The sequence below is a fragment of the Ursus arctos genome, chromosome Y (genome assembly GCF_023065955.2).
Source record: "Ursus arctos isolate Adak ecotype North America chromosome Y, UrsArc2.0, whole genome shotgun sequence".
NCBI classification, from domain to species: Eukaryota; Metazoa; Chordata; class Mammalia; order Carnivora; family Ursidae; genus Ursus; species Ursus arctos.
In genome coordinates this window covers 30,562,638-30,584,556 of record NC_079874.1, presented here as the reverse complement: position 1 = coordinate 30,584,556, position 21,919 = coordinate 30,562,638, and the positions used below count along the sequence as shown (strand labels likewise).

General features: G+C 59.9%; 1 protein-coding gene across 1 annotated transcript; it reads left to right on the top strand.

Moving 5' to 3' along the window:
- Positions 1–11,464: 11,464 nt before the first annotated feature.
- On the top strand, positions 11,465–21,107 carry LOC130544293 (short stature homeobox protein-like). The gene is made up of 5 exons (XM_057315391.1): positions 11,465–11,744; positions 15,043–15,251; positions 19,177–19,234; positions 19,340–19,428; positions 20,862–21,107. Exons 1-5 carry the CDS (start codon positions 11,465–11,467, stop codon positions 21,105–21,107), a joined length of 882 nt encoding a protein of 293 aa, XP_057171374.1.
- Positions 21,108–21,919: the final 812 nt, after the last annotated feature.

The window sequence follows — 21,919 nt, the reverse complement described above, 5'->3', positions numbered from 1 at the left end:
TTTATTCGACAGAGATAGAGACAGCCAGCGAGAGAGGGAACACAAGCAGGGGGAGTGGGAGAGGAAGAAGCAGGCTCCCAGTAGAGGAGCCTGACGTGGGGCTCGATCCCATAACGCCGGGATCACGCCCTGAGCCAAAGGCAGACTCTTAACCGCTGTGCCACCCAGGCGCCCCTGCATTGACTGACTTTAAAATGTCAGTTCAACCTTGAGTTTCTGGGAGCAACCCCACTTGGCCATGGCATGTTATTCTTTTAATATATGTATTTTTGGATTCAGTTTGTTAATAGTCTATTAGGGCTTTCTGTCTGTGTTCATGGCAAATGTTGGCCTCTTATTTTCCTTTGTTGTGATATTTTTTGTCTGGTTTTGGTTATCAGAGTAATACAAGGCTTACAGAATGAGTTAGGAAGAGACCACCCCCCACACCTTTTATTGCTGAAAGGGTTTGTGAAGGAGTGTTCATTTTTCCCGCCCGGTAGAATTCGCTACGCCATCTGAACCTGGAGATTTCTTTGTGGTCAGGCAACTCATTACATCTGCAATTTCTATATGACATATATAAGACTACTGGTGTCTTCTGTTTTTTCCTGTGTAAGCTTTAGCAATGTGTGTCTTCCAAGGAATTCGTGTCAGGGTTGTTGAGTTCATTAGCATATAGTTGTTGATAATATTCCCTTCTCAGTTTCTTGGCTTCACTACATCTGGACCCTCTACCCAACCCACATCTAGAGTGACTCAGGGTCAGTTGATGGGCCTCTCCCCGTCTCCAGGTGCATCTCTGCTTGGGGGAGTCTCATCTAGTCCAATGGCTTCCCCTGGTGATTCCCAAGTGAATGGAATATCTCTAGCTGTGCTTCCGTTCTGAGCCCAGACTCATCAATCCAGTGGGCTACTCGACGTGTCCGAGGTCTAGTGGGTATCACAAAATAAACAAGCCCCAAACAGGCAACAAATGCCCTCCAAAAATTCCCTCCGTGTCCTCTGCCATTTTGGTAAATGGAGCACCGTTTGTGGTTGGACACCATGTGCTTGTCCCAGCCAAAGCACTCCGTGTGGCCGTTTCTTTTAGGCTTCATTTTCAATACACAGCACGTCCTCTTGGTTCTAGTTCCAAAGCACATTCCAAACCTGACCGATTCCTACCGTCTCCCCTGCTCCCCACTTGTCTCGGCCACCGTCAGCCCTCACCGGGATGTCAGCAGCCCTTTCCTGGCTGGTGACCTGCATTCCTCCCCTCTTGCTCCCCTTCTGTCTACTGTCCCCAGAGCAGCCGGGGAGGGGACATTGCTGTTGAAACACACACCAGCCCTCCCACCACAAATCCTCCATGGCTTCTCCTCCAGCTCCTACAAGCTCAAAACCCTCACCTTATAAGACCCTTTGCAGCTCGCTCTTGCAGACCACACTCTGGCACTGTCTCCCATATCTATTGTATTCCATCCTTCTGCAATGTCTCAACATGACAGATCGATGTCACCTTTGTCCTGTTTTGTCCACTTGGAACATCCTTTCCCCACTTGGTCTCCCTCACACACATTTCTGAAACTATCACCTCCCTTGACTCTTCCTTAAAGAGCTCCCCCAACCTGGAGACTCTCTGATTCCTAGCTTTGCGGTGTACTTTTCTCCACGTGAAATTATATCTAATTTTAAAAATGTATGTCTCTGTTTACTGTCTGTGTTCCCCAATAAATTGTGAGCTCGGTGAGAATAGGGGATGTGCCTGATTCACCTCCGTACCCCCAGCATCTGGCACGTGTATAGTCCTTGTATAAATGCATGGATTCATTTCTTGTTGCTGCTGTAACGAGTTGTCCTTTCAAACAGTACCATCCATTATCCCAATGTTGAGTTGGGCCCGAAACCCAAGCACAATGTGGGTGGCTTGGCTGTGCCCTTGGCTCAAGGTCCTCCAAGGCCAACATCAAGCCGTCTCTGCTTTTTAAGGGTCCATATGCTTAGACGGGGCCCACACAGATGATGCAGGATCGTGTCCCCTTCTCACGGTCCCTGTTTAGCCACATCTGTGAAGTCCCTCTTGCCATGTAAGGAAACGATTATGGTTGCCAGGGATGGGGGTGTGCAGATCGCTGCGGGGGGGCGGGGGCGGAGCACAGCTCTGTCTACTACAGTGCTCACCGAGTACTTGCTGACCACACAAGGAATCCATACAGAGCATCTTTTCTTCGGAGGCGTGCTCCAGGGGACAGCTCTGAAGCTATCGTGGGGGAGTGGTCAGAGGAAGGGACTGATTTCTTCTGCACTCTGGAGACCTGATCATGGTCACAGGAGCCCAGCTGGAAAGGAAGGGGTCTTACTGGTGTCATTCTGAACAGCGTTGCAGAATGAAGTATTGTCAAAATCACCGATTCTCCCCTGATCTCCCCTGAGACCTGATGCGTGCTGCTGAGGGGTGGGTGTGGGCTGATGTGGGCACTCCTTGATCTCCTCCTGGTGCAGGAGACAGCCCTGGCCCCTGAGTCCTCCGCCATCGTTTACCAATTGTACCTGTGGCCTTGGGGGTGCCCTAACCAAGCCCCCCTCCTGGGCTGTATAGAACAACATCTCCAATGCCAGGAAGAGAGAGTCCAGAAGCATGCCAAGGGGAGACCCCTCTGGTGAACTGAACCAGCCTGGCTGTGCCATGAAGCCACTGAAAGGCTGGGGGTCCACACTGCGTGCCCAAAGCCCCTCCCCTTCCCTTCCTCTCCCCTCTGCTCTTGGGAACCCCTCCTCACCTCCAAACCCTGAAGCTGCCTTTCTAGTCCTCACACAAGCCCCAGACCTTGGGGAGCACACTGGCATTACAGAATTGGGTGGGGGCTTTTTCCATGCGCAGATCTCACCAGCCCCTGGGCATCTGTTTGCATCACCTGAAACCTGCTTCCTCCCATCCTGAAAACCGAGGCTGAGCAGGTCCAGGTGGGCACGAGCCAGCCTCCACCTGTTGGCAGGTGTGAGCGGTGAAGGAGTGGGCTTGGGGGACCGGGGACAGACACAGAGGTGGGTGAATGAAGGAATAAATGAAGGGATGTCTGCCCCTGAGGGAAGACCCAGCTCCCCACACACCCCATGCCTTCGCGGCTGGGAGGAGCCTCGGGCCATTATGGAGGCAGCTGCCTTCCTCACTCAGGCCCCCAGGCCCCCAGCCGGTGGGACGCAGCAGGACCCACGCCCAGGCCTTCAAGTGCAGAAATGGGAAGCCGGCTGCGTCTGCCCAAGGCGCTGAGTCCTGCGTGCGTCGGGATCCAGGGCGGGACAGCGCCCCCTTCCCCTCGGGACCCTTCCGCCCCGCCCAACGGTCCCCTCTCCATCCCCCTTCGCCTCCCCCTCTCTGCTCTGCTCCAGGGTGGAGACGCCGCGCCCCCTTCCCCCCCCGCAACCCATGCCTTTGGAAAGGCCTCGGGCTCGCGCTCCCTTCCCCCACCCCGGCGCGCCCCCTCCCCCGCGCGCGGCCGGCTCCGGCAGCGAGGAGGGGGCGGGGCGGAGCGCCGAGGTGGGCTCCTGGCGGGTGTCCAGCCGGGTCTAGCCCCAAGCTTCGCCTCAGGCCAGGAGGCTGAGCCGCGGGTGGAAAGGCCGTCGGCGGGGAGCCGGGCCGCGTCCCTCCCCCCCTCGCCCCGGGGCCCCTCCCCCGCACTTGGGCCTGGCCTGCGCCTCCGCTACCCAATTAGTCGAGCGGCGCGGGGACCCCCACGCCCCCACATCTCTGAGCCTCCCGCTCCTGTCTTCGCCCCCTCCGGCCTCCAGACACCCGGTACGCTGCCCTCCCCGGCTTCTCCAGTGGCCAGCAAACTCCCCAGATCCCGCAGGGCCGGGGGCACACCCCTGGCCCCCCACAGGCAAGCCTGGGCGGTCAGCGTGATGCCTGGTTAGTGGGGATGGGTGCACAGGCCCAGGAGAGGGATGGCACAGGCCCGGTCCCCACCAAGGCCCTGCTGAGTGGTAAGCCCACCAGCCGGGAGGAGGGTGACCCTTGGGTGGTGGCCCAGTGACGAGGAATGCCAGTCCAGCTGTCAGTGACCTGGCGGGGCCAGTGCGTCTGGGGGCGGGGGGAGAACTGAGAACAAGCTGGGTGACCAACTTATGATTCAATCCTGGTGTGCCGGGGGAGGTTGCTTCGGGACCCCAGGGGCGCGAGCGCGTCCATGCTGGGTAGGTGGGCCCCAAGTAGTCTTAGGGGGCCCCCAGCGCCCCGAGGCTCGTGCACCCAGACGTGCTGTCTTTCTCCGGCGCGCCGGCGGCACGTAAACTTCGGCCTGCGTCGCGAGGGGATGTCCGATGGAACGGCAGCCTCTGGAGGTGGACGGTCGAAGGGCATCGCTTCTGCGCAATTTGGCCGATTAATTAATACTTGTCTTCTAGACGATTGGGATTCCTTGCCTGGACTATTTTTCTAAAGACACGGCATAGGGAAGTCGATGGCCAGTGGGGAACGACCTCCCGGGAGCGCAAGGGTTGCGCGTGTGCGGATACCCAGTCGCAGTTTGTGGTACGCCTTGCAAACTTCGGACAGGTGGACACGGTCCAGGAGCCGTGGCCTTGTCTGCTGACAGTGACTACACAGATGAGTAATGTCCCCGGCTCCCGGGGTCGCTGCCTAGAGCCCGAGCGGAGGACGCCGGCAGCGCGCGGGCATCGGTCCAGCACGGCCCGCGGGGACAGCGCCCTGTGCGCGCTGCTTGCGCCCGGGGAGGCCTGGGGCCCACCGTCCCTGCACTGCCACGCGGGTGCCAGTAACTTTCTGCAGAAGGTCCCGGCCCAGGAGCCGCTCACATCCGGAAAATAGCCGTCTGTCTCCACGGCTGTGGGCAGGACATATATTCGTTCCTTTCATGTGCAGTTCGAAATTGGAGAGAAAAGGCAAAAGAGTTTGAGCCCATTTCAGTTGGAGCTGATTTCAAAGCCCTCGCCGGCCTCTGTGTAAAAAGGAAGGCCAGTCCAGGTTGGGGGGTGGGGGGGGGAGCACGGGCAGGAGAAAGATACCACTCGCACTTCCCCTGTCCTCTCGTGAGCCAGAAACGAGAGTGAAAATCAAAGTACACTCCCAAGATTTATTCCTGGAACGTTAATTACCCCAGGAACTGCTCCCTGCCAAGCGCGTAATGTATTCATCGCGGAGGAGACGGTGGCATTGTTTGTTTTTCGGTGGTCTCCAGAAAACGGCCCTCTTTAGATGTCCTGCGTGGTAAGCTGCTTTGCTCCCTGAAAAAATAATGTTTTTCTTAAATAAAACATAGAGCAAGGGTCCTGTGATTACATCTGAAAGCAAAGAGTTTTAATGTCCACCATATGTTCCGAAGTACACGGTGAAGAAATAATAATAATAATAAAAATCCCACAGAAGGCAAACAGCATTCCCTCCTAGGATATGTATTGTTAAACATGCATTTTTGCATGGAGGGTTATTTTAGAAAACAGACCCCCCCCCCCCGTGTCCCAAATAAATCCTGGGGTTTTGTAGCAAAAGTGAGACAAAGTGGGGTGGGGGGGAAAAAAGAACACATCCCCAAAAGTACGTTTTCTGGGTGGGCCCCTGGAAGCACAGAGGCACCCTACCCTCCGGAGAGGAGCGAGCAAATCCGGCCCCGTGGCATCCTTTATTAATCTTACAGACGTCGCAGTCGTGGACAGAATCAATCTCATCCATTCACAAGCTGGGTTAACAGAGCCCGGCGTAATGAAAATCTATTAGCCTCGCATTGGAAACACGGATGTTAGTGTAAATCAATAAACATCATAGGAGGGAATGCGAATGCACGTTTCTAAATTTAAAGGGGAGAAGGGGAGGGGGACCTAAGGAGCCTCTCCATGAAGTGTGTTTGCACGTCTGTAAAATCCTGCGCTTCCGATCGATACTTATAAATATTTAATGGGTGGGGAGGGGTTCGTTGTTGTTAAAAAGGCTGGCTCTTGGGCGAAAACCATTAACACCCCCTCCCTGCTTATTATTAATAGAAATTGTCTTCCGAATTACGTGCGGAGAAAGTAGGCCAGCCAAGGCTGAAGACGCATTCCTTGAAATATGCCTCCTCGGTGTCCTGGGGACCGAGGATGACTCCCCCTCCCCCCCCGGGGTCCGGAGGTGACGGGGTGTGGGGAGGAGGGCCTGGCCGATGCGTCCCCCGCCCTCCCACGGGGGTGGGGGCCCTAGACGCTGCCAGACGCTGCTGAGCTATTAAGAGCTAAGGGCATGAAGTGTGACTGAAGGTAAATACATTCTGATCGGGAAGAGCTGGGTTCTCCCGGGTCTAAGTGAAAAAGCCAAGGCATACCTTTTAGGAAGGAAGTAAACGAAATACTAAATATCTGAATATTCATGACCTCCTGTCCCCTGGCCTTGTAAGTGTAAGAGAGAAGGAGAGAGCCGTGAACAGCACCGTGCCTTTAGTAAAATGTCCCTATTTGGACACAGAAAGATCATTTTGTAAATCGGAAGATGCCCATGTCCCTGTCCTCGGCTGTCTTTCGTCTGCCCCCGAGGTCTGTCTGCACTTGGCATGGCCCAGAAGGGGCCGGGTGGCACGAGGCACCGTGGTTCCCGGGGTCAGCTGTGTACACAGAGTCTCCTTAGGTGTCCGGGGGACTCGGGCTGGGCTGGAGCGCCTGGACATCCAAGCTTACCCACGGAGCCTTGCAGATCGGGGTCCCCGGTGGGTACAACAGCTCAGAAGTCTAGTGGCCTGTGCTTTTCTGCAGGTGGAGAAAAGACTTGGGAAGAGGAGAGACTCCCCTGCCCATCAGCATCACCCGTCAGTCACCAGCACTGCTGCGGGCCGGCAGGACCATGAGGGCGAGTCTGGTTTGCTCCGTTTCCTGCCGCTCCTGAGTGGCGTGTGGGAGCTTTCTAGACCTGCCCGGGTCCGGGAGGCCGTCTGGGAGCCTGCCAGGCTGACCTGAAGCTGTGGAGCTGGGGTAAACGCGGGGTGGGCCCTATGGCACCTCCAGGTTCAGCCGCTGCAGGCCTGGCCTCAAGCTGTCCGTGGCCTGGCCCGGTGGGGGTCAGCGCAATTCAGGGAGGCCTGATCCGGTGTGAGTGGACCCCGTTCCTGTGTGCAGCTAGCCGGGAGGGGAGAGCTCCTACTCTCCAGTGGCGCTGGCCTCCTGGCACGGACCCCCTGTGCAGGCGGGCGGGCTGAGAACCGCTCCGGGGGGCCATGCTCTCCTCTCGATCAGGGGTGGGAGGCTGGCGCAGACGGGGCAGCGCCGGGGGACTTGGGCCAACAGACACCGCGCACGGCGCCTCGAAGCCGCAGAAGCCAACGTTTGTGTTACCCTCCAACCTCCCCCCTGGTGGGACAGGACCCTGCGTCCCGAGGAGTACAAGGTCTCCTGGCACTTTTATTTACTTTTACTACATTTTGTTTCCTCGCGCTCTTGCAGCTGGAACATGCTGGAAAGACCGCGGGTGGGTAGACGAGCGGGTCAGGCGTTCACGACCCCGGCAGCCCCTGTCCGCCGGCGTTTCTGGGCCGCGGGAAGCACGCGCGCGGGCGCGCGAGGCGGGCGCGCGGAGACGCCGGGACGCGAACCCAGGACCCGCACGCGAGCTCCGCGTGCGACGTGCGGCGCCTTTGGTGAACTCAACTTCGGAACTTCTCTTTTCTTCCAGAAACCAGATCCCCCTCCTCGGCTCCGTCCCGCCCCCTCACGACTTCTTTTGTTGTTGTTGTTGTCGTCGCTGGTGTTTTTCAGCAAAGAGATAGGCTTGCATTCCTATCCACCAACTTCCCCGAAACCCGTGTCCTCTTTACGACTTGAAAAAAGGTAATAAAATGCGTTGCAGACTTGAAAGCACCCACATTCTCAGGAGACGTGTTGGGATTTAGAAAGCCTGTGCTGTCCTCTCTTCTTGGTGCTCCTTGTTTCTGGGGGAAGGAAGCATCTCTGGAAGCTGAAACAAGCTCCCCTTATGCGGAGGCCCCGCCAGCCCGGGAGGGTCTGCACCCTCCCCTCCTGCCTCCGTCGCCCGAGCGGAAATGTAAATGTAACATTTCATAAAGTATGCCCACCCTGCGGCCTCGGGCCGAGTCTTGAATTAGCAGAAATATGTGGTACGAGCACTCATTGCCTGGGCTAAAATATGAGGAATAACTCCAGGCTTTGGTGTTTCGGTCTCTGTCTCTAAAGGAGGACTGTGTCAAGGAGCCTTGTGCGCTCCTGGCGGGGCAGGGGAGGGGGTTCAGGGGGTCTGCACCTAACAGTTGGAGAGCGACGTTGCCTCTTGGCTCCTCGCCAGCAGGAAGTTGGATTTTGTAAAAAGGTGACGCTCTTCGCCAGTCCGCAACGCTCGGAGAAGGCAAGGCCTTCCAGGTTGCGCGGAGAAGCTAGCCGTAGACTGCGTTACTTTTCCGAAGGGTTATTTTGAAACTATCCATCTGCGGTGCAATGGGCATGGAACGTGGAGCTGCAGAGGTGTGGTGGGGGGAGGGGGAGTGAGGGGTGGAAGGAGGTTTAGTTTTTCTCCGGTTTCAGGATCGGGAATATGCAGAGTCCCGATCCCGTGCCTGTTGGGGGAGATTCCTGGGGGTGCCAGACCCTGGTTGGGGCAGGGTTCCCTGTTAGGTGGGACCTGAGGAGGTAGGAGGTGGGGCGCAGCCCTGCAGGGGGTCCTGGGCTGAAGGCTCCAGCCTCAAAGCCCTCTCCCCTGCAGAGGCAGCTCAGGCCTTGCAAGGCCGAGGCCCTCGGGGACCCTGGGGTTGTTGAGAAGGGACTGGGAGGGTTCTGGGAGGGGTGGGCCGAGTTTCCAGTACCTGGTCTCTGGAGAGCTGGCCTCCCCACCTGGGGCTGGTGAGGGTGCTGAGATGGGCAGGTGAGAAGAGGCAAAGTTCCCTGCCCTGGACAAGTGGAGAAAGTTTCTGTGGTCCAGACTGTCACCCCCACAACCTGCTTCTCTGTCTGTCTCTCTCCTCTGGTCCCCTCAGCCCTCACTTTGCTGTTTACCTGGAACAGAGTCCAGCTGGGGGCGGGAAGTGTCTCCAGACCCCACGGGGCACAAGCCGCTCCCCGCAGGGTGGCAGGGGTGGGGGTGGGGGCTCAGCCGGGCTAAGACTGTCAACTCCGGGGCCACCGGCGCGCTCACTCCGTGCGCCCTGTGCGCCCGACTCGGGGCGCGAGCCCTCGGCGTTTCCCCGGCCGACCCGCGGCATGCATAATGCATGAGGGGCTATTTGTAATTCTGTGTGATATCTGCGCGCCTCCGCTTTGATTAGAGGGCTGCGGTGACAAAGACCTGTTTGTTAAGTTGGGAGGGCTTCTTCGCCTTTGGCTTTTGAAGTCCGAGAAGGCGGGGGCCTCTGAATCCCCCAGCTCCGGCCCCACTGCACGCAGGACAGAGCTGCCCGGGCCGCGCGGAGAGGCGCCGGCGCAGAGCTCCCCGAGGAAGGAAGGATGGAGGGCGAGGGGACAGGAGGAGAAATGGGGGGAAGGAGGGAGAAAGTCAGGAGGGCAGGAAGCTGAGAGGGAAAGAAAGGAGGGAGGGAAGGAAGAAAGGAAGGAGGGGAGGGAAAGAGGAAAGGAAGGAAGGAGGGAGGAAGAAAGGGAGGGAGGGAAAGGAAGAAAGGAAGAAGGGGAAGGAGGAGGGAGGGAGGGAAGGATGGAGGAAGGAAGGAGGGAGGGATGGAAGGAAGGAGAGAGGAAGAAAGGAGGGAGGGGAGGAAGGAAGAAAGGAAGGGAGGAATGAAGGAAGGAAAGAAGGAGGGAGGACAGTAGGACTGAGGGAGGAAAGAAGGAAGGAAGGCAGAAAAGAAAGAGGAAGTGAGGGAGGAGAGGAAGGAGGGAGGGAAGAAAGGAAGGAGGGAGGAGAGGAAGGAGGGCAGGAGGGAGGGAGGGAGGGCAGGAGGGAGGGTCGCGGGGAAGGAGCTGGTCTGTTCCTCCATCTCCCCTCCGCTCCTCCTCCTCCCTTCTGGCGGTAGGACACCCCCTGCCCCTCCCCAGACCGAGGCTCTCCCGACTGAACCCCGGCTGACTCGCCGCAGGCCCCACGATTTCCGGAGACATCGTTCCCTGTCCCTCCCGCCGGCGGACACGGGCGCGGGGCTCGCTGGACGGAACGCCTGGGACCGCCGAGGGTGGCCCCGATCCTGGGCTCGGATTCACAAACACTACGAGCAGGGACTGCCTCCCGAACATGCAAAACGAGCTCCTCCAAACCCCACCAGCTCCCCCTCCCCCGCAGCGTTGCCACGAGCCCGGTCCGGACTCCCGCAGGCGGGGGGGGGGGGGGGGGGGGAGGGGGAGAGGAGGCGAGCTGACAGATAAAAGAGGGGAAAGGGGGGAAAAGTCAACTTTATTTGTAGAGGGAAATTTGCAGACAGGATGACAGGCTTGACTTCCGGGATGGTGAACGGATTTCGTGTTGCGGCTCGGAAAGTGGCTCCTCCTCAGCCTTGGAAAGGGGGCGAGGAAAAGCGTGGCACAACCAGAAATATCTCTATTCCCCCCCAAATAAATACCCTAGACACCAGGTTCCCTGCACGGCTCTAGAGAGGGCTGCCTCGGTCCGGCCGCGCGGGAGCTGACGCGCGCCCAGAGGACGGCTGCTGACAAACCAGGTCTCCCCGCCAGCTGTCTCCGAGTCCGGACCCCCCGCGCTCCGGACGCACGCGGCCCTCCCTGTCCCCGGCCTCCGCGGCGCCGGCCCCTCCGAGGTCTGCGCACCGCTTTGCGCCGCCGCCGCCGAGGTTCCGGCGTCCACGCTCGGGTAGACGCGGGCCCCGGTCCTCCCCCTTTCGGGGTCCTCGAGCTGTTTACCGGTCGCGCCGTGCGCACCCGCTCCAACCGCTCGCTCCGCGGGCCGCGCGGGCGGGTCCGGCCCGTAATCCAACCACATCTCCGAGTTGCAGCCGATTCTCGTCTGTGGATCGCGCGTCACCGTCGCCCGGGGTCCCCTCGGCGTCTCTCCGCAGGGCCGCGCGCGCGGACGCCCTCTGCGGACACAGGTTCCGGGCGCGGGGCTGGCTGTGCTCCTGGCGGTGCCGGCCGGCGAGGACCTCCTCACCATCGGTTAAACTCCTCCTCGAGTTTGGTTTCCGCCAGGCATTGAGGGCATGCGGGTACCTGTTTGGGGCGCTGGCGCCTGCGCCCGCTCGCGCGCGCGCGCGCTCTCTCCCTCTCCCTTCCAAAAATTGGATCTTTACCTCTCCACACCAAGGTGCACAGACGCCAAACAGTGATGAAATGAAAAGAAAGCCAATTGCCGGACTGGAGGTGGGGGAGAGATACCATGTCTGCGTGCGCCCGCCGCCGAGCCGGGAGCCGTAATTGCTGCAGACAGACAGCGCTGGGGGTTGGGCGGACGTGGCCGTGTATAAATAGTGAGATCTCAAATTGAAAGGCATAAATAACAGCAGGAGGGATCTACCCTCACACGGACCGTCCTCTCCGCGCGGGGAGGCGTGCGGACCACAGCCCGGCTCCCAGCCAGCCCCGCCGAGCCCCGCGGACCCCGCAGCCCCGCGCAGCCATGGAGGAACTCACGGCTTTTGTATCCAAATCTTTTGACCAGAAAAGCAAGGAGAGCACCGGCGGCGGCGGTGGCGGCGGCGGCGGCAAGAAGGATTCGATCACATACAGGGAAGTTTTGGAGAGCGGACTGGCGCGCTCCCGGGAGCTGGGGAGCTCGGAATCCAGCCTCCAGGACATTACGGAGGGCAGTGGCCACTGTCCGGTGCATCTGTTTAAGGACCACGTGGACAACGACAAGGACAAACTCAAAGAGTTCGGCACGGGGAGGGCTGCCGAAGGTAAGCTCGCCGCACGCCGCTCCGGGCCCCTCCCGGGGACGGCGTCTCCTCGCCACCGAGCCTGCCGGTCTGCCCCTCGCTCCGCGCGCGGGGAGGCCCCGGGCGCCGCGGCTCGCTCAGAATTCCACCCCAAACTCTGAATTCACAGCCACGCTCGGACGGAAAGGCCCCGGCAACCCATCGCCAGTCTTTGCGTAAGAAAGGAAACGCGGACACAGGAAGGGAGGCGAGGGGAGCCGAGAATGGGCAGGGGCTGGGGCCAAGCGCTGCGAGAGGACTGGCTTTGCCCCGGGCGTTGGCACCCGGCACCCCAGCGGGAACTTTCCGGGGTCGGGGTCCATCGGGCGGATGTGCCTGAAAACCGAGGTCGGCTATAGGGGCTGCTGGGTGCGTGCCTGGCTGCCGACCGGTCTTTCTCGAGTCTCTTCCCCAGCGCGCACGAGGAGAGATCCACACGCATCTCTCCCAGCGCCCACCGCCTCCCGGCGTCCCGAGCGTTTGAACCCGGCAGGCGTTGAGGACGCACCGGCTGGTGGTCGCCTCTCCCGCCTGCTGAATCCTCTCTGTACTGTTTCCTCTTAGGGAGAACTTTCCCTTGAACCTCCAGGCTTGATCTGGGCTGACGCGGGCCTCTAAATTAAAACCACTCCCGCGCCCGCAGGTGGCCAGGGTCTGGACCCGAAATGAAGGGCCCCGGGAAGCTCGCGGCGGTGCCCGCGGGGCCGCCCGACCCCAGGCTGTCAGAGCCCAGCCCGCCCTGCTGCGGGCTGGGCCTCCTTCCTTTCCAAAAAGCTTCTCCAGATCACGTTGGCCGCGTTTCACCCTGTTGCTGAATCAGGGGACAGGGCAGATTTCTGGGGGCTCTCCCAGCTGGGCAGGGGTAGTCCCAACCGGGGGGATGTCTGAGCAAACAGGACAACCAGCAGCGGTAAACCAGAGGTGTAAAATGGGCTGGATTTCTCAGGGGGCACAGTTTGAAACTGCTCGGAATGTCTATTTTTCATTACAAAGAGGAAATACAGAGCCTAGCCATTCGCCTCCTCGGGCCCTGTTCCACACGTTGTCAGTGTGATGGTCCCCCTACAAGTAGACCCCACACACACACACACCCCTTCCCTGACCCAGGAAGCCCATGCCTCCTGCTCTTTGGGACCCTACACTTGAGGTCTCCGAGTGGCAGAGTCCTGGGTCATGGCCTTGAAATGGTGCAGATGACCCAGATACCTTTCTGAGGCCTTGACCCATGGAAGCAGTAAGCTGGCAGAGGCTTACAGATAAGCCCCTGACTGCTGGCCACCCAGGTGGCCTGGCCAGACCTGTCTTATCTCAGGGTGCCCCCCCACCCCGGGCACCGCTGGACACCCCTGGCTCTGTAATTCATACAGAGTTTGGTTTAATGGAGACGCGCTGTTGGCTGGGCGCGACTCAGGGCCTACAGGAAAGTTCAGAGGTTCACAGCACCCAGGGCTGACCTCTGTGGCTCCTGACCGGGCTCCCCCAAGTCCTTCCTAGAGGTCGGGCCCCTCCTTGTCCCGCCTGCCTCCTTTTGCCCTGATTGCCAAGGCAGCGGACCCCGGAAAAAGGGAACTCAGGAAGAGAGAAGAGTACAGTCAGGGCCTTTCAAAAAGCAGAGAACAGAACAGGGTTGCCTCCCAGCTGTACCTTTCCCCCCTGGGCTGCGTGTACAGACCCCTTGCAGGGCTGAACCCCAGTCTGCATTTGTAAGGTGGGAATGAGAGGGCGGTGTGGGAGATCTCGGGGTTCCAGCGCAAACCCGGAGGTCTTGGGCTCCTGCACGGCGGTTCCCCCAGAGCGAGGGAGCCTGTGGATTTTGCAAAGCCTGCTGCGCGTTCTTAAAGGACTTGGAAGGCCAGCTTCTCAGCTGGGATCGATCCCAAGGGTCAGACTTCAGAGATGGGGAGGAAGGCAGAGTGTTGGGGGGGGGGCTCTAGGACAGGATTTACGGCTGGGGAGAAACGGGGTGTTTTTGGAAATGCAGTGCTTTCAGGAGATTTGAAAATCCCACTTGGGGTTAAGTGTCGTGCTCAGGAGTCTTGACATTCCGCAGGAGGCAGACTCAGGACGGGGCTTCTGGGGTCCAGCTCAGGGATCCCGGTTGGGGGAACAGGGTATCAGGATTACCCGTCTCCCCACAGAGGCTTTGGGGCTTTCCCCCTTTGGTAAGTTTCTGGGTTGAGTTCTGGACCGGCCTTCTCAGCTTCAGGACTCTTCTAGACACCAGGGTACTAGTGGGGCCCGGAGGTGCTCTGTGAGGTGCCCAGCGGATTCCTCGATGGAGAGAAAGCACCGGGAGACGCAGGCGCTGGGAGGTGCACCTCCCGCCTGCCCTGGGCTGGGACACCGACTTTCATTTCTTAAATTTCTGAGCTTCCTGAGGGGCTGCATTTCCTAGAAGCGGGAGGGAGAGGTCTGTGGGTTCAAACTGAAATGTTGAGTTTCGTGCCCGATGCTCGAGCCCCTGGCCCCCTCCCCCCAGCAAATACGGATGCTGTCATCGTTCTGGGGCTACGAAAGTAACACTGTTGGTGTCCCGGTGGGGACTGTGCCTCAGGGCGTGTGAATGTATGTGAAGCAGAGAGTGAGAGAGTGCGCGCGGAGGGTCCCTGCTCCTGGCGCACCCCCAGACTCCATGCTGTGCATTGGGATAGTTTTTTGTTCCCAGGGTCTCAAGAAGAGACCAGGGTGGGGGCCGCGGGCGCGTGCTCGGCTCCAGGGCCTCGGGAGGGAGGCTCCGACCCGCCTGGGGCGGCCCCTGTCCGTCTGCGCAGCAGCCGGGGACAGCGGGGTTCCCGGGCCTGGTCCCCAGCCCGGTCTGGGCCCACCCTGCTCCTTCGCGGGACCCCACACTCCGGCCATTCTGCCCAAACTTCTTTGACTTCAAATAATATTTAACAGCCCACTCCCGAGTGGAGAGAGAGAGAGGAGAGAAGATTAGGCTCTATCAATATGTCAGGAGGCAAAGTGGAAAATTAAGGAAACCGTGGCGAGATGAGGCCAAAAAACACCGCGCCGCCAATGCCCGAGTTGTTACCCAAAAGCGTGTGTTCCCCTTCGAGTCCGCTTTATCGACTGGACGCAGCCCCGCGTCAGGGCGCCTTTGCTGCCGGGGCCCCTTCCTCCGCACGCACACACTTCGATTTTAGCCGCGTGGCGCAAAACCCTGCACCGCGGGCCTCTTTCTCGGGCGCACGGCCCCGCGGGCCCCGGCAGGCAGGGGCCGGCAGGGCGCTCCCGGGAGCCCTGCGCCCTCAGCCCTGTGCCCTCGGCCCGCCCGCAGGTATCTACGAGTGCAAGGAGAAGCGTGAGGACGTGAAGTCGGAGGACGAGGACGGCCAGACCAAGCTGAAACAGAGGCGTAGCCGCACCAACTTCACGCTCGAGCAGCTCAACGAGCTGGAGCGGCTCTTCGACGAGACCCACTACCCCGACGCCTTCATGCGCGAGGAGCTCAGCCAGCGCCTGGGGCTCTCGGAGGCGCGTGTGCAGGTAGGAGCGCGCGCGCCGGCCCCGACCCCCGGTTCTCGCCGGGCCCGAGCGCGCCAGCTCGGCCCGGGCTGCAGGCCCCTTCCCGGAGCGCGGAGACACTGGGAGAGGGCTGGCGCCGGGCCTTTGGGGCGCGGCCCTCGCATGCGGGTCGCACGGTTCGTACGAAGGGCGAGGGCCCCGGGCCTGAGCGGGCCGCCCTGCGCGTCGAGGTGGTCGGGAATTGGGATGTGTCTTCACCTCTTTCCACTGTTTCTGTTCCCCTCCTCCTCCCTTCCACGGCCCTCAGCCCCCTCCTTCGCACTGCAGGGAGGGGAGGCGAGGGGCGAGGTGGGGGGAGTTGCGCGCGGTGGGCATCTTGATGAGGGCGGCTGCTGCCCGCGCGGGGCCGGATTAGCCTGGGCGCGGGGGGCGCGGGGCGGGGGGCGCGGGCGCATGAATTCATGATGCCCCATCTGGCGAGCCACTGTCTGCGGGGGCCCTGGGCGTGCGTAGCACGTACGCGGAGGGGACGCTCTGGCGAGCCTTTCCCGGGCATTATGAACGCTAAGTAAAATTTATTAATGCATTTATGGGGGAGGGTGGCAAAGATTCGCTTCCAACTCGCTTCCTCCGGGGTAGTGCAGACCCCGCCTGGGAGGTCGGGCCTGGAAGCTCCCTGCCCTTTCTCAAGGCTCTGAGCAGGACCGCTGCACCAGGGAGAGAAGGAAAGGGGGTCAGCATCCCCGGGGCTCTGGGGACCGGTTTTAAATAAATGGAATTAATATTGCCAAGCGGGGAGGGGGGTGGCCATGAAAAGCACAGCGCTTTGAAAGCCCGGGTTTCCCGTTGCTTGGAAGATCAAGACATTCAAACACCCCTTCCCCTCCTCCCCAGCTGACTTAGGAAAACGAAAACACAAACGTGTTTTATAGATAGTGCTTTACGACATCTTTAATTTGAAAAAATATATATATATTTTTTTTCTTTCGTATCCCGGCCCCCTTCCGTCTTCCCGTGTGTCTGCCGTGAATAATAGGCTTTCTTAGGTGGAAATGCCATATTCTGCAACCAGGTTCCGCTCTCGTCCGCGCAGCCTGCAAGGGGGGACCCACGGGCACGCCTGCAGAGTCGCCCTGGCCATCCTCTTCCCGGAGGGAGCAGGCCGTGGGGGCATCGGTGGCCCCAGCCCAGAGAGGCCGCGGAGGCCGAGGCTGAGGGTGTCTTTTCCCGCCGGCCACCCTTCTCGGGGAAGATGGATGGGACTGCACCATATAAATTAATGAAAAGATTAAACTTTCGCTGAAGGGGACATCAACTTTTATGTCATCTTCCCGGTGTCTTTCTGCCTGGGATCTGTAATATCTCCCAGGCCTTGATGTACTGTTTCTATAAAAATAAATTACTTCTAATTTAATTGTACACTATTTCTTTCAGCAGTCTATTACGGAATAACACCTTAGCAGGGGGGACGGAGTGGCAGGAAATTGGTTCCTGGGTGCTGGCGGATCTTGAGAAAGCCCTAAAATATAAATGGGGGTGGGCGAGGGGGGTGCGGAGACCTGCGTGGCTCTCCATCCAGGGGTGAATTAAAATTTAACGACAGTAAATAATCCTAAAAACAAACATGGGAATAGAATAGAAGAAATAATTTCCTGTTGGCCACGGGGAAGAGCATCGCAGGGTGACGGGGAGGCAGACGTGCTCGTAAAAATCAATTAGCGAAAACGAATGGGTCATCCCGCAGCACGAGGCGCGGGGGGGGGGGGGTCTGGGGGGCGAGCGCAGGGGGCACGGAGGGACTCCTGTGTTATTCCTGTGTCGGTCCGAAGCGTTGGGTCATCCTTCCCGGTACAGCCTGTCCCGTGTTGTTAAAGGATAGCGTTTCAATTTCGTGTGGAAATTTGCCGTAAATAAATTGGGGATCCTATGGAAGCTGGTCCTTATTAACCTTTTATTTTTAGTGTCGTTGTGGCACGTCGTATCACGCAGCTGTCACGGTTATAATGGAAAGTTATGAGACCACAGTGAGGAGCAGAACGTAATTTAATTACATCAAATATCTCTGGGTTTATGGCGCAGAGCTAAATTAAATGTCATTATTCACTGTCTGTAATGGAAATCAAAAAGAAATCAGATTACACCATTTGTGAAAGAAATCAGGGACTGGCCCTTAATGAAGATATAACCGCTTAACCAATGTACTGTGGTTTACTTAGCATATTCAGGACTAATTGAAATTGATCGTGAATCACCCCAAGACTGATTTATTATCGCTTCACGCACGGGCTAATTCATCACTTTTATTCTTCATAATCGCACTTCCCCCCCCCCCTCAAGTCTCCCCCCACCCCCAACACCCGCGCTGAAAGGAAAGTGAGCTTGGCTTTGCAGATTTCAAGAGGAGTCTGTGTTTGAAAAATGCCCTTCCAGGGGGAAGAGTGCGCGCTGCCTTGGCTCTCCCGAGGACTGGGTCCGGCCCCCGGGGAGAGGGAGGAGCCCCAGGACGCGTCCACAGGGGTCCAGTCCCAGCAGGGGGAGGTGGTGGGGGTGGCGGTGGGGAGAGTGGGACCTGGAGGCACGCTGTCGTGGGGGGGAGAGGAGGAAGGTCAGTGCAGGCTTTGCAAACGGAAGGGGAGGTGTGTGGGTTTCCACTGGGGTGGAGAAGGGGGGAGGACGATTTGGGGATTACTTTGCAGGGGAACGTGCTTCAAGTTTTCCAAGTTCCCTGTAGCCCAGCGCCATGAGCTTTCGAACCTTCTGGAAAGCAAGTTCCAACAGGCGGGCGGTGGATCCCCCATGGATAGAAAGTGGCCTCTTAAGAGTCCGGGGAGGAAAAGTTAAGGTTTCTGATCTCCCGGGTGTGCTGAGGGTTCCCCCCATGCGCACGGTGGGGGTCAGGGGCGCAGCCCCAGGCCCTGCTTGGAACAGCGTGCACTCAGGGTGCACGGGGCCGGCTAGCCGGGCAGAGTGGCCCAGGGGAAAGGTTTCTTTGTGCTAATTATTCCGCGTGGTCACTGACCGCCATCGTGGCCATGACGGTCAGTGACAGCAGCAGGAAACCTTCCGGAGGAGAAAGCGTAAGGAAAAATTCCCTGGTGAAGACTGTGGAGGGAGGGGCCTCCAGATTTCGCCTGGCACAGCCTGAGGGCCCCGGTGTCCAAGGACCAGAGCTGTCTGGAGGAGAGGGGGAGCCCCAGAGTGTGGGGAGCAAGGACCAGGCTTTTGGGGAGAATCGTGTGCACCCAAATTTTGACATCAGACCTGTGCATCCAGCTGAATGGGCAAGGGTCCCATTGATATCCTTTCTCCAAGAATTAGATTTTTTTTTTTGAGAGAGAGACTGGTGCCCGGAGTTATGGGGGTGACCCGGTCTTTATGAATCCAGGACGTTCATGACTCTTTAGTATGAACCGGAACCCTCCAGGCTTCCAAGGAGGGCATGGAACTTTCTGGACTCAGGGTGTCCCGAGTTTGACTGGGGAAGGGGCCCCATTTGAAGCTACTTATCCTCCCGTGCGCCCCCTTCCTTGGCAGCTAAGTTTTGGGAGGAGGAAGGTCAGGCTATGGCAGGGGCTGGCAGAGTGCAGGAGGGGAAGGCCCACACTGATCATGGAAAGTTCTCGAATCCGCCCTGCTACCACAGCACGCACTCCTTCACTGGAGGTGGACATGGAGGCTCTTGACTTTGGGGACCAGGCAGGGCCCAGAAGTGAGTTTGGGAGTTCGCAGGTCTAGGTCGCCCGATAGGGCGGGGCTGCGTTGGGGAGAGAAGGGGGCGCGCGGGCAAGGGGCTCTACTGCGTCCCCAGTCGCACCGGCCGCTCCACCCCGGCGCCCTGGGCCCCGTGCGCGTCCGCGCCGCGTCCACGGTCGTGGGGGCAGGAAGCCCCAGCCTCAGAGGCCGGCAGGCTCACGGGGCTGCGCGCGTCTGTCTGCTCTGTTCTCAGGTTTGGTTCCAGAACCGGAGAGCCAAGTGTCGGAAGCAGGAGAACCAGATGCATAAAGGTGCGTGGTGCGGAGGCTGGCAGTGCAGCTGGGGAGCGCGCGCAGAGGCCGCCGGGGTGCGCAGAGGACCCTGGCCGCCCTCATGGCTGCTTTCTTCCCTTGCAGGCGTTATCCTGGGCACCGCCAGCCACCTGGACGCCTGCAGGGTGGCGCCCTACGTCAACATGGGCGCCCTGCGAATGCCTTTCCAACAGGTAGCCCGTTTTTCTTCCTTCTGAGCCGCGCGGGGGCCCGCCACCTCCCCGCCTCCCTGGCGTCCTGCCTCCCCCGGCTGCGCCCGCCCCCGCGGAAGAAAGGCTGCCGCCTTTACAAGGGGGCATTTATAGACCCGTTGGCACGTATTAAAATCACGCTGTAAAACTCCAAGACTCACCTTTGGGAGGGCCAGGATATAAACCCAAACACAATTTTACAAAAATCGGAGTGAAAAAAAAAAAAATCCCACCCACCCAGGCTGCCTGGCTGGGGGTGGAGGGGCGGGGATGCTGGCACTTGGGTGTGAGGCCCTGCGTGTACACAGGGCCCCCTGCTCGCCTGCCCCCTAGCCTCAAGGGGAGGTGTCTGCACCCCCGCTATAGCTGGACCTCGCTCCCCACCTCAGAACTGGGGTCATGGGGCTCAGGGTCTCGGGATCCCGGTGCGCAAGTGCTACTCTGCTCGGACCTGGGGTGGCTAGGGTGTCGGAAGGCCCCAGGGGCTGCACTCTGCTTGGGGCCAGCTACTGGCAGAGGGTGGAAAGTGCATGTGGGAGACGCGAGCCCCCAGGTGAGAGCGCAGAGCACTCGCGCTCCCTGCCTCGCCCCTGGGCAGGACCTGGGGTGCGCCAACGTTGGGGGATGTGGAGCACAGACGCTGGGGGGGAGCAGGGGTGCTCTGGGTGGAGGGGAGGCGTGGCCACCACCGCACTGAGCTGTTTTGCTCCAAGGACCAGGCCTGGGTTTATATTTGGACCCGTGTTTGCTAGGGGCCTCTGCGGGTCAGCTAGGGCGTGGGTGGTGGTGGTGGTTGGAGGGGGGGGGGTGTCAAGAAATAGACACCTGAGACTTAGAGCGGGTGCTCAAGCCTCGTGCTCCCGGACTCAAGGTGCCCAAAGCGGTAAGGGAGTGCAGGGAATGCGCGGGGTCCCTCTCTTTTGGCCTCGCCCACTCTGCGCCTGGGCCCATTTCCGCCCCTGCTCCACTCCTTCCTCAGGGCGGGGCGGACTCTCCGCGTCGCAGAACTGCAGCCCCGACTTGGGGTCAGCGATGGGGCCCTGCTGAAATTAGGCCTTTTGAGCACGGACATTTGGCCACACTCCTCAGGCATTCAGAGACGCCCCTGGGAGGGTGTAATAGTGTCCTAAGAGGAGTGCAGAGCCTGACTCCGGACACGTCACAAGTTCAGGGAAATTGAGGCTTTCGTGAGGAGGGGATGCTGGCGAGGACAGGGGTGCGGGCGCCACAAGGGCGGGTGGGTCTGTTCAGACTCTCCAGCTCTCCCTGTGCAAAGCAGCCAGTGGCCCCTGCGTTCACGGGTGTCCAGAGGGCTGTTCCGACTCCCCTGCCTGGTGGAGGATGGGTGGTGGTCCCCGGGGTGCGGAAAGCCAGGTTCCGCAGCCGTCCTAACTGTGCCAAGTCTGCCCTCCCAGGTCCAGGCGCAGCTGCAGCTAGAAGGCGTGGCGCACGCGCACCCGCACCTGCATCCGCACCTGGCCGCGCACGCGCCCTACCTGATGTTCCCGCCGCCGCCCTTCGGGCTGCCCATAGCATCGCTGGCCGAGTCGGCCTCCGCCGCTGCTGTCGTGGCCGCCGCCGCCAAGAGCAACAGCAAAAACTCCAGCATCGCCGACCTGCGGCTCAAGGCGCGCAAGCACGCCGAGGCCTTGGGGCTCTGACCCGCCGCCCGCCCCGCGCCCAGCCCCGGCCCCACGACCCCGCCCGCGCTGCGTCCTGCACTCGACCCCTCCGCGCCCCTCGACGGCCGCACGGACGCCCTGGAGCGAGGGCACGGGCCCTGGCGCAGCGGCCTCCCTGCCTGGGGCAGCCCGGGGGCCCACCACTGGCCCAGGGAGGGGGCCTTCCGGGACCTCACGACCCTGCCAGACCCTCGCAGAGACTGTGCGGAAGAGAGCAGGTGACGGTCAGACCAGCCAACCCAGCCCTCGGCCTCGCGGTCTGTGCGTCCTGGGACCCTGGGCCACGTGGAGCCCCGCGCGTCCTTCTCTGCTGCCGGCGTTCCTACCCTGTGCATGCGGCCTCCTATACACCTTTGGAAGATCACAGCGTCGATTACACAAAAAGATCTGGGGCTGGTCTCCGCGGAAGATGCCAATTCTTGGTTGCCAACAGTTTTACGCACTGCCGTGAAGTTGCATTCGTCCGGGGAGGAAGGAGGTGCAGGACGGGTATGGATTGCAACGTGGACTTGCGCCTGCCAGGCTAGGGGCCGCGCTCTGCAGCAATAAGGAAAGGCATCTGCCGACCTCCGACCTCGGGAACAAGGTGGGGAGGGGGTGGGGGAGACCCGAATCTCCCACGTTGTTGTCACCGTACTGTTTGGGGACCTGAATCACGAGCACCGTTTTCATGCACACGTTTGGCCCCAAAGCACCGAGTTTAGGATTCCTCGTGCCATAGAGCAGGCGACTTTATAAGTTTTCCAGTATTTGATTCCCGAACTGACTTTCGTTTGTTTGTTTGTTTTTCG

Excerpts from the sequence above, each read along its gene's own strand:
- LOC130544293 (XM_057315391.1), top strand. The coding sequence starts at position 11,465 with ATGGAGGAACTCACGGCTTTTGTATCCAAATCTTTTGACCAGAAAAGC. Across the intron at positions 15,252-19,176 it reads TCTCGGAGGCGCGTGTGCAG|GTTTGGTTCCAGAACCGGAG; the intron begins GTAGGAGCGCGC and ends CTCTGTTCTCAG. Across the intron at positions 19,429-20,861 it reads TGCGAATGCCTTTCCAACAG|GTCCAGGCGCAGCTGCAGCT; the intron begins GTAGCCCGTTTT and ends CTGCCCTCCCAG.